Source organism: Molothrus aeneus, chromosome 1 (genome assembly GCF_037042795.1).
Source record: "Molothrus aeneus isolate 106 chromosome 1, BPBGC_Maene_1.0, whole genome shotgun sequence".
Lineage (NCBI taxonomy): Eukaryota > Metazoa > Chordata > Aves > Passeriformes > Icteridae > Molothrus > Molothrus aeneus.
In genome coordinates, this window is record NC_089646.1 from 23,605,609 (window position 1) to 23,621,102 (window position 15,494).

Sequence of the window (15,494 nt, forward strand, 5' to 3'; positions counted from 1 at the left end):
TAAATTATCTCAGAATATTGCTCTGTATTTGCTGAGGTATAGAAATTGTACGAGCATTTAATTGCCACGTGCCATATTCCCCATTGTGCTTTTAACACACTTCTTCCACCCCGTCTGGCACGACGAGTGCATGGTAAGTAATTTGAACGGCGGGGCGGGGGGGCTACCCATCCTTTGTTGTCATCCTTACACAGTCTGCGGCACACGCTCGGGAAGCTCGTTGTATTGCCATGCCTTTGATCGAGCTGTAGGATCCCTGCAATTGTGTGAGCCGCGCGCCGGAGCAGGACAGCACCTGGAAAACCAGAACTCTCAGAATTAGCCTTCAATCCCCTAACACGGGATTTGGGGGGGCAGCACAACTCGGGTGCTGCCCGTTCAGAGCCCGTGTCGCAGTCCAGCGAGCGCCGGGCCCCTCAGCAGCGCTGTTCTTTTGTGGGCAGCAGGAGGCCCCGCCTCTGCCCGCAGGGCGCGGGGGTGTGGAGGGGGGTGTGGAGGGGGGTGTGCCCACCGGTGCCGTCCGCGCCCGCTGCCCCGGGCGCCGCCACCGCCCTGCAGGCAGGGGTCAAACGCGCTCCTCCCGGGGCGGCTCCGGCGGGACTCGGCGGCTGCCGGGCGGGCGGGGGTCGCTGGCGGGCAGAGGCGTCGGGGGCGGCCAGGACTCGGGAAGGAGGGGCCGGCGGCGGCGGGAGGAGGAGCGGGCGGCCACACGTCACTTTCCCCGGCCGCGTGTTTACGTGGAGCTGAAGATGGCGGCGCCGGTGGCCCCGCCACGGCAGCTGTTGTCTCTGTGAGGCGGGACTGGACCGGACCGGACCGGACAGCGAGCGTGTGCGCCCCGGCTGAGGGGAAGCCGCGGGGCGAGCCCCTCCTCCTGCTGCTGGTAACACCCTGCTCTCCCGCACAGACGCCATGGAGGACGAGGAGCGGCTGAAGAAGCTGGAGGCTGGGAAAGCCAAGGTAGGAGGAGGAGGCGGTGGCGTGGCGGGGAGACAGCGGGGTCAGGGCGGGGGAGGTTGTCAGCGGGGCCGGGCCGAGCCGCGCCGTGCGGCGGCGGAGCGGGGCTGCGGCAGGGGCTTGGCGCGAGGCCCCGCCGCGAACAAAGCCGCGGGCGGAGGAGGCGCTTTGTGCCGCCCGCCCCGCGCTCCCCCGCCCGCCGCGGGGCCGGGCTGCGCTCCCGGCCGGGCGGTGGGTGCTGGTGCCCGGTGACACCGGCCCCTGACACCTGGCATGCCACAGGTGCCAGTCACGGGGCCGGACGGTGACAGCCCGGACAGCCTCCGCTGCGGCGCCGGGCGGAGGAAGAGGAGAAGGAGCCTCATAAACCTCATTACCCTTCGCAGCCAGGGCGCGAATCCCGTTTACCTCATAAGCCTGGGAAACCCTGTGAACCTTTAAGGAAGTTTATGAAACCGACAGCTGTTCTCAGTGTAGAACTAATGCCGTGAGAGAGCCTTAGGAGGCCGGGGATTAGCGGTGCCTCCAGCGGTGCGGCGCGGTGCCCGTGCCGGGGGCTGGGAACGCCGTGACTCAGCCGCGGGACCCCGCCGTGAGCGCCCGCAGCCCCGGTGCCCGCAGAGCTGCGCGCAGCCGTCACCGCCTCGGGGCTCCCAGGCGGCTCAGACGCTGCTCTGCGGGCTCGCCCAAGGGTTAGTCGGGGAGCTTAGCATTTTATTCTAAGCATGGCTCAGTATACACCGGCTGCCAGCATTTCGCCTTCTGGGCAGCAGACTAGACTACACTTCAGGAGGACCTCTTTTTAACTTCAAAGAAAGCTTTGGTGTGGTTAACGAGATAAGCTAATTAATGGCATTCTAGATAAAATTAGTGTTTTGACGTTAGGTATCATCTATTTCCTTCCTGTAGTCATAGCTAAATGATAAGAGTTCAGAAGTTGGTCAGTCATTTATGCTAAAGATATGCGTGTAATTTGGCGGGAAGTAATAGTAGAGGCAAAACGAAGACAAGCTAAAGATGAAGCTATGAAACATCATTTTCACATTTTATTTATGCGGACTATAGAAAAAATATTGTTCATCTGCGAAGTATTGAATAGGTATTTTGCTATACTAGTAAAAAAACGTAGTGTGTTTCTGTTTGGGTTCAAAATGTCTGTTGGGAAAATCTCCGAGATGGAGTTGTATGCTTATATAGAAAAACTTGTTCCTTAAATGCTTAGTGCAAGAGTGGTGTTTGCACAATATTATATGGTACTCATAAAAGGCACAGGGACAAATTAGATCCTGGTGGCAGTACATTCTGTCACAGACTGGTTAATTCTTTTGCAGAAAATTAGAAAGTAGTTCATAAAGAAAATGGTTGAAGTAGATTTGCCAGTATTATAAAGCACAATGAAGAATTTAGTTTTTTCTGCCCATTTTGGCCTGGGGTTAACACAGAAAATTAATGACAGTTACTGAAAATTGAACCAAAAGACAGGACTCTAGCAGGAACTCAGTGGCTTCCTTAAAACTTTGAGAAAAGACATGTACAGTTTACTACTTTATTCTGTACTTTAAGAGTACTTTCATAACTTTCACTATTGTTCTAGTCTTTTCTGTCTAAAACCTAATGCTGTTCTTGTAAGTTTTTGCCTGAAGACTTTAGTATTCTATGCTTTTAAATGTCCCTTGTGATTTAAGTCATTATCACTCTTTAAAGTTATACATGGTTTATGTGAAAAGGGACTGTAAAAGCAGTGTGAGTTTTTTCAGATTTTTTGTTTGTGTTCTGTGTTACATTTACCGCCTTTTTAAATGTGAATGTGAAAATGTGTTGTATAGCAGAGATTAGGTCACAATCTTTCAGTGACAAATGCCAGTGATAAAAGCAGAAAAGAAGGAATTCTGTTAGTAGAGAATGAAAGCAGGAGTTGCTCCTGTAGTTGCTTTTCTCGTTTTCAAGCAGATTCACAGTAGTGTAATAAGTGCATCTCCTAAAATTGCTTGGCTCCAGTGGATATCTTCTGCAAACCACAGCAACCAAAAAAACATCCAGAAAACCTTTGAGCTTTATCACTTGAGAGTTATTTAAATAAAGTAACTGAGAAAATGTGTTTAAGTATATGTTGTTATTATGCCAAAAAGTGCAGGTATTGCTATACTGCAGACACCTTAAACCATGCACCTGAAATGACAAACTTTAGATAAGATGTTCCATAAACTGCAGGATGAATGCAGGTAATTGGCAATCTGGTAAAAGAGCCTAGTGGATGCCATGAAGGTGGCTGGTGCATTGCTAACAGCAGAGTTACTATTCACAATTGAGACCTGGACTGTGGTTTTGTTTGGTTTTTTTCCTTGTAAAGTTGGCACTGCTAAATCTCAGTGTCTGCATGCATATTAAACCATATGAACTCTCTTGTAAAGCAGCCATGTGGTTGTTTTTTAATATCAAGTGGTAAATGTGGTATTTGGTTTTGTGTGAATTTATCTGCAATGGAACTTCTTGATGACTTCTATGACGCTGTCCCCCCACACAGATCTTTTACAGAGAAGTGTATTAAAAGTGGATTTTCTGCAAATTAATTTTCTTCTGAGTCCTCTTTTATTGTTACTGGAAATTGTGAATCTTACCTTGCTTGAATGGTGCTAAGTGTACTCAAGCCTGCAGAAAAGGTCTCAGTGTGAACACACGGCCTTTGCCAGTACATAATTTGAAAATTGGAATAAAAAGTCTTGATGGAGGCTCACCAATATTCATGTGTACGTGCTATCTTTGGAGACTACACCCAAGTCTGCATTATGAAGCAGTTTGCACAATATGTTGTTGTTCTGTCTGTTACAAGTCTGCAAAAGCAGGGGAGGCACACAGTTAAATCCAGTAAATTACATGCTCCTTTTTCCAGACCTGTAGTCATTCATTTTCTTTTGCCGTGAGTAAATCTGCTGAATATTAACCTAGCCTCTATAAATGTCTGTCTCCCTTCCATTGAAAATGATCTTTCATTTCCTCTAAAGAACTCCCTTCTCGCTCAAACAGGTTGTTTTTTTTATCTTATCTTGTGATGTCAATATGGAAGCAAGAACAGTGTGTGTTAGAAAGGCCAGTTAAGGCACACCATGTTGACTGTGATGGAAAGTGAAAGGGAGAAGATGTGTGCCAGCAACAGAAATATAGATGCATGCTGTAAGGTTGATCATTGCCCTAAAACACAGTGACATTAGAAATGCATCAGATGTGTTTTGTGCCTTGCTGAGGATATTTGGAATATTGTTGGTGGCCTGAGATAGTGAATGTGTATCTGGTCTTAAAAAAAGACTATGGAGCGTGGTGGTTGAAGATCTTGACATGGCATACTACGTGTGGATTCCTGTGTGCATCAGTTTGCTTGGAAAGCTCATCTCACATTAAAGAGGGTACTATTTGTGGTAGTTGGGTTGGGTATTTCAATTTCATGTATGTATTTAGCAGCTTAGTAACTGGCTTTTCTTACTAGGGTGTGGGACTGTCTTGATCACCTTTCAGAACTACAAAGAGTAATTTGCTAGCTTCAGAATAAAACCACATTGATTGGATTCCCTTGTCAGAAAGTGGGTGAGGGTATTTTGGTGTAAAGCTTTTGAAATTTATAAAAATATTTTAATTTCTATGCACATGGACACACGTGAAAGGCACATCTATTATAACTGGCAAAATTGAGATGAAGCTATCAATAGCAAGTTTTATGGAATGATCCATTTTACAGTACTGAAGTTTAGTTAGCAAAGTATTTAAAAAGTGTTTAAATTTCTAGTGAGCAAAGGGCATTCCTTAGCTGTATGCTTGTTTTTCCTATGGGAGGGGCGAACAAGGGAACTACACTAATACACTTTGTAAGTTCTCTCGGGTTGGCCTAGGATTTCAGGTCTAATGTTAGAAATACATAATTTAGTGTTTTGTTTTTCAAAGCTTTTATGAATGTTTGAAATACATTGTGCAGTGTTCTAAGAAACTGTGTAATTATTGGATAACCTGAAGAAATTAGTGAGTTGAGAACACTTGAGAACAGAGGCTGTTACTGCTTTTCATCTGTCCGAGAAAATCACTGAGCAGATGGAGCAATGATGTCGGCTGGGGAAGCTCTAATGGCTCTCAGTGGACAAGTATTACAGGTTGTATAACTAATTTGGCAAGTTGTCTTCACAAATTGAATAGTCAAAAGAAATAATAGCATATTTTGTCATCTGGTCATGTATGTAAATATTTCAGATGACTGAAGATGAAAATGATATGTATTATTAAAATAGCATTGTCCAAGAGTCTGGGAATGTTTGCTGTTTGCATTGCTATGTCTTTCTTTTTTGAGTGGAGAAAAATCCTCACTCATCTCTAACCTCTTTGGACTGAGTAGTTTCAGAAGTCTGAAGGAAAGGTGTTGATATGTTGAGTTTTTTTAAATAAAACACTCAAGCAAACATTGAATAATTATGTGACTCCGTGATTAAAGCTCTAATTTAAATCCCCCAGAAGAACTCAAAGTAGAGATTGAGTCTAAAACACAGTGTAAAACACAGTCTTTTTGAACTCCCTGTAATTTACCTGAAGAGGAAAAAATGCAGTATCTCAGTAGTTATTAAAGAGTTTTTCATCACTGAAGTCACAGATCACAGAATATAGAATATTCTGGGTTGAAAGGGACCTACAAGGATCATCACGTTCAACTCTTAAGTGATTTAAGACAGCTACATACGGGAATTGAACGCACAGCCTTGGTGCTGTCAGTACCATGCTCTAACCAATGGAGCTAATTTAAGGGTCAGTCAAATTAAATAGATTTAAAACTTACATGTCATTAAATAGTTGGTCTATTAACACATCATCTTTTCCTTTAAAGTGTAGGCTGTTCATTTTGTTTATCCTGTCAGCCTCAAATAACTTGAGCAAAAATAAACGGAATTGTGGAAGGAAGAATTTACTTTTCAGTCTGCATTTTCCTACTCTGCTTTTCTCTTAAAAGAAGTTGTATTTGCCATATCATGAAGTGCTGATATCATCATAAAACCCTAGACATTGTGGTCATTCTTCATAAATTACGGACAGAAGAAGCTTTTTGAGTTAAAAGTTCACAGCGTGGCAGTGGTGCTTTGCCTGTATCTGAAGATGCTGGTATGTATTAATGGACAAGGCAGGAAGCAAGTAGATCTTTCAACAGTTGCCTGGAAAGGTGTGGGAAGGCTTTGGCTTGAGAGTGCAGTGAAACTGAAAAATACTTTAATGAACAGTTTATTTTAAGGAACTCTTTTTTCTTGCACATGGAGATCCTCAGAAATCTGTATCAAATCTGTATCTAGTTCCTAGGCATTCTTTTGTTGTGCTGCAAAGCTTTTTTTCCCTAGGTCCTTCTGAAATTGTGGGGATTGACTTCTTTTAATTTACAGGCTTCAATTTGCTCGCTCCAATCTGCATCTCTGTCAATTTTAAATGCAAATAATAGAAGGTATGTGGAATTGCATGTGTATATTTTGATTGTAAACATGATATTATATCTGTGATTTTCTCTGCAACACAGAGAAAATCACAAATATAAAGACTGAATATTGCCCTGGAGAGAGCACATGTGGTTTTAAAACTTTTTTGAGTAAAAGAAGATAGGACAGAAATTGAGTAGAGGTGAGAAAAGAGCAAAATGTGAGGTGTTCAGCTTGTTGTGCATGCATTTATTTTTGTTCAAAACAATGGATATCTATGTTGTATTGTAGAGAAAAAGATTTCATATACATTTGAGATATAAATATATTCAGTCTAGATAATTGATTGCTACTGGGGTGGTACATAAGCTTGGGTGAGAGATCAATGGAAATCTGTGGTAGCATTTTCAAGACACATTATATGCCTAATAGCTGAAAAATTGGTATGACTAGTTTAATTTTTCTTTTGAGGATAATAAGACTATAAGCTCATTACAGTTTACTCAGTGTTCTTTTTTTGCTTTGAAAAAATAAAAAGAAATTGTAATTTTTTTCTCACATGTTCAAATTTTTTATCGACTCTATTGGGTATTTGTTAAAAAATATATATTTCAACTGAAATCTGAGATTTCAACTCTTTCAAATTGAAACTACTAGAAGTATTCCTGTTTCTGAGTGTGGGTTTTTTTCATATTGTTGTTTTCATGTCTCTTTCCTTCATTCCAGAAATCTGTTCTTGCTTTTGATACAGGGCTTGATTATTGGTTTTAGATGTTGTTTATCAATGTACTTTTATTCAAGTCTTTAAAGTAGCTCTCTAGTTTCCAATGGTGGTGCAAGGTAGAACGAGCTGTAATTTATACTTGTTTTCTTCTGTGAATGCAGAGAAATAACACTTCAAAATAATCTTTGTTCTTTTGCCAGTGTAGAGAGAATTGTTCTTTAATCCAAAGTGCTAGTGAATTTCACAAAAATAGAGAAAATCAACACAGTATTGTTAGTAGCCCAGTGAAGGCAAGAAATGGTATTGTAAACCTGCAGTTTAAAATGTTTAAAATGTTTTCCTGTTCCTTGTGCAAGGAGAAGGAATTACAGAAAAGAAAGCACAAAGTTGCTCTTTGCCTACTTTCAAGACTTTCTTTGTTTTAGTGCGAGTCTCTCCCTCATTTCTGTGGTCTTCTTTCTCACTGCTTATTTTCTTAGTATGTATGTTGCAATAGGAAAACAGAGATGACTGCAACATTTCTTTCCCTGTTATAGCTAGAATCTAGAAAAGTTTGTTTGTTGGTACTTACTTGGAAATAAGCTTGGTCACCACCACAAATTCATTCTAAAGGACTTTCAGTAAAGTGTATCTGATACTCCAAGAAAATCGGACTTTTTGGCATATGTAGGTGTTGCCAGAAAATCTTGTGTTTTTTTCCTGACAGGGAATAACCAAACAACTAGGTGCTTTAAAATACTGATATAGAAAGATACTAACTGTAGAATAATACATGGTTACTCTAGCATCTTAGAGTTTGGAATAGTGAAAAATCTGATCAAAATGAGGACAAAAGAAAATAAGGTTGCTGAAGTAGGTCCAACTTTGTTGAACTACTGTATATTGCAGCATAAGATTATATACTAGTAGCACAATCCTAATTTAGGGTCTGAAAGCTCCGTCCTAAATATCTGCCCCACAGAGAGAGATTTCAAGGTATTTCTATGTATTTGTTTCAAAATAATTTTGTTGCAGATACATGCTAGCGTGTGACTTTGAATTTGGAATGATATATGTACCACAGTTCAACATAACATAATTGATAATTGCAGTCTTTTAACTGCTATGCTGAAACATAAATCGTTCTTGAAATTTATGTTGATGAGATGCTTGTCTGTTGACTGCAAAGAGTTGGCACACCCTATTGTGTTGATGGTTCTGATGTTCCTATTTATTGAAGGAAATATTTGAGAATCTTTATTTTCCTGTGATTTCTTGAGAAGCCAACAGTTTATTACTACCTTTCCTACAACCAGTGGAGAAAAGATTGAACAATTAATAAAAATGTTCCAATTTCTTAGAATTCTTAGTTTCTTGGAAGTATGGATGAGTTCTCCTGCTTCGCTCCTCTTCTAAAAAGGAGCCCCAGCAAACTTCCAGATGGAAGCAAAGGAATGTGAGACTCTAGATACCATACACTACGTTGAAGGTAGTTGAGGGAGTGATCAAATCCCAGTTATAACAGCACTGAGTTGTAACATCATGGCAAAACAAAGAAGAGGTGGTCTATTGGACTATGCTTCTAAATCTCAAAACATGAAGAAATTTTAAAATTCTTGACAATGTGACATAATAATGGTAAAGAGAATATATACCATTTTTGTGATATTTTTAGAGGAAAGCCTAGGTTTGATGAAAACTGTGCTGCCGTGGCAAAATTACAGGATATCACTAAAACTACAATAGCAAGCAAGACCCAAGAAGATTGGTGGAGTTAAAGAGATGGAGTAGATGGGATTGTTCTGGCACTGGACATGTTTCTGTGCAAATATTGATAAAACAGGCTGTCCAGAGAATAAGCAGAGTAAGTTACATAACATTTTATTCAAATCTGAGTTCAGTGGTAGGCTGTGATTTGATAGAAGAGGTTATCCCTTAATCCTGGCTTTGTTTGCTGACCTTTTTACTTGTCATTAAACTCTTCTCTGTGAAGAAACCTCCAGTATCCAACCACAAAACAAGGGGAAAAATATTTAATTATTTCTAAATCCATTTTGATGCCCTAAGGGAGGTAACCGGTTTAACATAAAACCTATATATTTACATTCAGAATATGTATTTTCAATTAAAAGGTATATAGGAGAAATATCTTACTATAACAGGTAATGCTCAATAACAGTGATAAGAAAACCCTGTCTGGGTCTGTTCAGTTGTATGCTGTGTTAGCTAGCCTAATTTGCTGTGTTAAAAGAAGTAAAGGATGTCCTGATGCAAGACTCCTTGAAAATGGTTGTGTGTTAGATTTTCTTCATTATTTGGAATATATTTTAGGAATTCAATTTAGCTTTCTTAAAAAGAAAAACAACCAACAAAAAAACAAACAAAAAACAAAACCAAGACTCCACAGACAAGTGCAGTTTTGTGAGCAGTATCAATATCTTTGTGAGCTTGCTTTTCTCATAATTCAGCAGAGTGTAAAAAGTGATAAAAGCCTGTCAAAATAGTACATGCCTGTCAAGCCTTGCACACTGAGCATGAAATTCATGTAGTTGGTTCTTCCCTTATGTCTGCCCAGCTCCTCGCAGAGCTGTCTCTCTCTCACAAGCTGCAGTTTGTGGGCTTTATTCTCACTCTGTCCATTCAGTACCAGACGTGCCACATGGCGGGAATTAATGTAAAAGTGATATAAACTAGGTGGGAAAATGGTGAAGCACAACTGAGTTTCACTTGCTCTAAAATATTTGCAATTTACTAAAAAAATAAAAGAATTGAAACCATAAACATTTCTTAATATGAAAATTTAAGTTTTGTTCAGTTTCTACACAGAGTTGAAGCACAGAGGTGGCCAAAAATCCCTGTGAATAATTGCTTAAAAATGTATTGAAATTCTCCAGAATTTCTGCTTTTGACAACTGAACACAATGTTCCTGAAAAGATTGCATTGACAACTGGATGAAAGTCATCACATCACTTGTTTTTATTAACAAGGAATGGCTGTCAGTTCCTGCTTAGCATGAACTGAATTTAAACAATTGATCTGTACCTGAAAAGTTGACTGTCTTGTTGACAAAGCTGTAACCTCTCAGATTCTGTGCCAGTTGGCGTTTGTCAAGTTGAAAAAATTTATAATCTTGTGCTGGTTATTAATAAAGCCTTATTTAGACATAGTCTATTCATTCTAAATGTGCCTCCTTCTTTCAGACTTCTTGGTTAATAAGAAATTAGATGCAAACACAATTCTTGAGATCTTGCTGTGGGTTTACATCTTTTCTCTACCTGTTGGGTTTTATTTCTCTCAGTTTTTGATCTTTAAATATCTCTGTCGCGGCTACATTTTTACTAAAGAGGACACTGTGGAGAGGAAAAATGTAGATGTATTCTACATAAATGCAACTAAATTGTTTCCTCTTAGGATGAAAAAGTTAAATTTACATGAATCAGGATAATGTAAACAGTGCATAGAGACTTAAAGTAAATCAATAGTTTATGCTTTTTCTAACATCCAAAAATACTTTCATCGGCCCTTCTCGGCCAATATCTAATAAACTCTTCTTCCTAATTTAGTATAATGACTAAATGTTGCCATGCAGGAGGAAGGCAAAATATGCATTGTTGGGCAGTGCAGGACTTCTGCTGATCAGAAAAAACATGCAGTGGGCTGCAACCCCTTTCTTGAAGCATCAGCCCAAATGACAAATGCTTTTGTCATTCAAGTTTTCTTGCAGTAGCTACCTAAAGAAGTCTGGGCAAAGCTCTTCAGATACTGATTCTCTCCATGCAGTTCTTTACATGTTGCAGTATTTTTGCATCTTTAAAACCCTGTGCTCTAGAAATGGTAGTTTTTTAAAGTTAAGTGATTAGAATTTGCAGCTGAATAATTGTAGTGTGTTGAGGAAGGAGGAACTATGGGAGCTGGAATGGAGTATTGATTAGTGTCCCACAGGATGTAGTAGTTGCCTGACTACAATTTTCTGTAGATATTTCAAGATTTTTGTTGTGGGATTCTAATCGGTATTCATGATTTTTGAGAAACAGTTGATTATCCTCAACCTTGCACCCTGGAAGCCACATTGCTGCTTGACAATACACTGTAACCATGGCTGCAATCTCAAAAGATTGGCAAAGACTGCTCTTTAAATGAAACAGACTTCTCTGAATGAATTATCAACATTCAGGTCCTTGGATCTGCACAACTGTTAATAGGAGACCCCTTTTAGGTAACTAGGGCTGATCTGACTGAACTTGCTGAAAACGTTAAAGATTTTTGACACTGTGTGACATCATCTTATAAGCAAACTAAAGACTTGGTTAGGGTGCAATCATCATTTCATGTTACAAATGAATAGAAAATTTGACTTAGCGTTGTTTGTTTTAATGGCTTACTCTCAAAGTAGGTGGTCGTTCAGTCTTCCACAAAGCCTGTGTCACTCAGTATTTACATTATTAGCTGTGGAAAGAATGTGTGTTTGTATGTACACAGTACTAAACTGAAGTGGGTGGCAAACATGGTGAAGAGGCTTAGACTTCAAAATAATCTGGTGCAAAAGGATGTGGAAGCAACACTCAAGGCTTTTTTTGCTTCTTTGTGGTAAGGACTGTCCTTGGGCTTTCCAAGTCCCTGAGTTTAATGGCAGAAATGGAAGCCTAATGTATTATCCTCTGTACAAACTGGGGACCGCTTAAGCAATTTTGATGTAAAAACATTTATGGGACTGAGTACAGTGTGTCCCAGCATCCTGCATAAGCTGGGTGCTATTGTTACAAGGCTGTTTCTTTGCTCATCTTTGAAAGGTCATTGCCTTCAGAGATTTCAAATGAAGCAGGAGGAAAAAAGCAAACATTAGCTCCATATTCAAGGATGGTGAGAAAGAGTATCAGGATCTGTAGGAAGGTCAGCCTGGCTGTGGTATCTGGGAAGATGATGGACCAGATCTTCCTGGAACCCATGTTCAGGCACAGAAAGGCCAAGAGCATGATTGGAATTTATCAAGGGCAAGTTAATTGTCCTCTGTGATAAACTGAATGTCTCTGTAGATGGGGAGAGAATGGTGGATGTTGCTTACTTTGACTTTAGGAAGGCATTTGATGTGATCTCTTAGAGGCTGTGTGTACAAACTGGAGATAGGTGGCTTGGATACATGCTCTGCAAGGTGGGCAGAAAATTACCTGGACTGCTCTGCTCAGATTGCTGCAGCAAAGTCCAGCTGGTGGTAAGTAGTGTCCTTCAGGTGTACAGTTGGGTATTCTGTAAATGACCTGCACTGGAGGGAGTGTGCCTGCTGTGTGCTCGTGCATGATACTGCCTTAGGGAGGTTAATGAATTGAGGTATAGGGCTTCTTATCAAAGACACTTTGACAGTCTGAAAGAACAGACTGGCAGAAAACTCAGGAAGTCTTAGCAGCATGAAAGATGGTAGAGGAAAGTTCACACACTATCCTATTGGCAGAAAGGAGGAATTTTTGATTCCATTTCATTACAGGACTGTAAAAGTAGCCTACAGAATGTTCCAGTGACTAAAAAAAAGAGGTGATGCTGTGTGATCCACTTTGAAGTCAGGAAGGGATCCTGCATTTCTCAGTAGTGGCCAGCAGTGTTGTTTTCATATCCTGAAACAGGAGGAGGACCCCCAAAATTGATTTCTGCTTACAATCCCAATTTTGGAATATTTTTGTTTTCTCGAGTTCTTTAGGCCAAGTTGTACTTTTCTAATGTGGTCAGCTTGGGTATGTAATATTCTTGGGTTTTACCTGAAAGAAGGTAAGAATTGAGGAACGGAATTATGTTATTTAATAGCATCATAGCTGTTATCTGGATGATAATGGGCTGGTGTGATCAAATACTGTCTGAGAAATTATGGGGTTCTGTTTTATCTCTCTCCTGCCCCTTCCCGTGTAATTTCATTGCAGCATATATTGGGGTGCTGGGAGAATGGAGGAAATAGATAGATACAAATTTATTCTTCCCAAGCAACTGCAATAAGAAAATCCTTTGTGTTGGGAGAATCGCATTCAAATACTTGATTTCACAGTGCCAGATTAGACACAATATAAAGCTAATTTAAGAAAATACAAATAAATAGGCATATACTCAGTAGTTCAGTACTATACTGTATCCTGGGAGCTGGATTAATCTGTGCAACAAAAGGATTATATAAAAACTGCATTTTTGTGATGTAATGTGGTAAGATGACTAGCAATTATGATAATTTATTATACTATTTCACTATTTCCATACTCCCTAAAATAAGTCTGTATTTTTAGGTGTAATCTTCATCGATTTAGGTTGAGGAAGAACACCTCTTTAACTTAGACCATAATGTCCATGTAACTAGTTGTGTCAGGAAAAAATGCATTTCAAGTGTTTTACTAGAAAACCACTTGAAGTAATGTACAGAATGCTATAAAACAAGTGAAAGTGAATTTATTCTGGGGATTTTTCTTCAGTTGAAAACATAGATTTTGCTTATAGTTATTTCTTACATAAATGCATGTAAGCAAAAACATAAATGAGTCTGATAATGCTCAAAATCAGCTATAGTATAAGTAGTTTGTATTTAAGATACCATTATTATAAATATGAGAATCATTACTTGTCAAAGCTTTTTATTTTCTTGTTTGGTAGTTTTAGTGTTAATAGTTCAATCTTTATAAAAATGAAAAATGTCAACCTTAACTTTTAAACATGTAAGAATTAATAAGTAGAATAAAGTGTCTGTGTCACATACAAAGTTGCAGGTTGCCAGTAATTTGATTGACAAGCACTGTGTGGAGTTACTGGCAACTGATGCTTCTGCATACTTTTTGTATTTTTAGAGTTGCCTTCTAACTGGCATGCACAGATGGCCATAGGTTATGATTTTTGTGTATTTCTGAATTAAATATAACATTTATATGGTACTTTAAATTTCATTGTCTCAATATCCTGTGTTAATTACTCTATATGGGTTTTGATATTAATTGGGAAGTTAGAGTGTGGGATTTTTAGAACTAATAAGAAGAACACTTGTTCTCATTAAGCAGTCAGTGTTATTTTGTGGTAGTAGAAGTTGTTTAAAGTTTTCTTGAAAAAAATACTCTGATTTGACACCTTTATCGTGCTGATAATAAAGAATGTTCTGCCACAAAGTGAGTAAGTTGTTTCAGGGGTATTAAAGTCAAAAGACCATAAAGTATTTATGACTGCTCTTACCTAGAGTTTAAAATGCTTTTAGAGAAACCCTGTGAACTTCTGTTTGAAATACCAGGCTTGTTCTGCTTGTCTGTGAAGTTCAGTGTGGTATATAACTTCTTTCCCCTCTCAGATTCCTGTTAAAAATGAGGGCTAAAGTCTGTATTCTAGGACGTGATAAATTGCAGGTATGTGTTTTTAATACAAAGAAAATTATAATTTAGAAGAAAAATTAGCACATAGGATATATGAAAATAACTTCTCTTTTACCAGACAGAATCAGAGTCACCTCTTTCCTCCATTATTACCAAAATTTAGATTGAATTTTAGCCTTGCTTTGGACTCAAGGAAAAGGTAGACTCAGTTTTCCACTGCCTTACAGTCCCAGGAATGTTTTTCTTAAGGTTATTTTTTGGGGAAGAAGAGCAGCATAGGAAGAAAGTGACAGAACAAGGCAGAAATTTGCTAACCACCTGGCTGCTTCTGGTATTTAATTACATAGTTTCTTTGCTTTTTAGGCTGTACCTATTCTGTAAGACATTTCTTCTGAATTGAGTATTTTTTAAGACCTAAATATAGTGGAATTAATATGCTTATATGCTTAACTGTTACTGTATTGCAGTTGTTTTCTTAAAATAGTTACCCTGTAAGAACTCCAAGGGATTAATTAAAGGCGTCTCCAGCTGTTGATTTAACTATATTTAGTCACACAGCTGATACAACTATATAGTTATTAAAGAACAGGTGTTAGACCAGTTGCTTTAAGAAGAAATAAATTGAAGCTACTACATAAGCAATGCTCAGATTGTTGGTAAATTTATTTTGGTGATACATATCGATATATGTCTGATGACTCTGCTGCTTTCCAGAAATTGAAATTCTGAAGAGATTAATGTTTTAATGCTTACATTTAGTCTCTAAGTTGCTACTATGCTGTAAAATAAGTGTTTGGGGTTTATTTTTTTCATAAGCCTGACTGAAACTTGCTATCAGTGAAAATCCATTACTTCTTTTTATATTTCTTATGGTCTGTGGTATATTCATCTCTATGGTTTATTTAAATATTTAATTGTGAGCAGTTCATGAAGTATGATACTGCAGCTAAGAATGAGAGAAGTTGATCCTATTTGTAACTCACTGGACATTTCTGGATCTGTAGAAATCAACTGCCGTAAATGTAAAGCCTAACCATAAAATTTTATTGAATCAAACACAATATTGAAAGAAATAGCAG

General features: G+C 39.2%; 1 protein-coding gene across 3 annotated transcripts in view; it reads left to right on the top strand.

The window, feature by feature from the left end:
- The first annotated feature begins 737 nt into the window (after positions 1 to 737).
- AKAP9 (A-kinase anchoring protein 9) overlaps positions 738 to 15,494 on the top strand; it is a 105,656-nt gene continuing 90,899 nt past the window's right edge. For all 3 annotated transcript variants that reach the window (XM_066553213.1, XM_066553222.1, XM_066553231.1), the window contains exon 1: positions 738 to 960. In XM_066553213.1, coding sequence (XP_066409310.1) covers positions 913 to 960 — 48 coding nt within the window. In that variant the 5' untranslated portion in view covers positions 738 to 912. The remainder of the gene's footprint in view (positions 961 to 15,494) is intronic.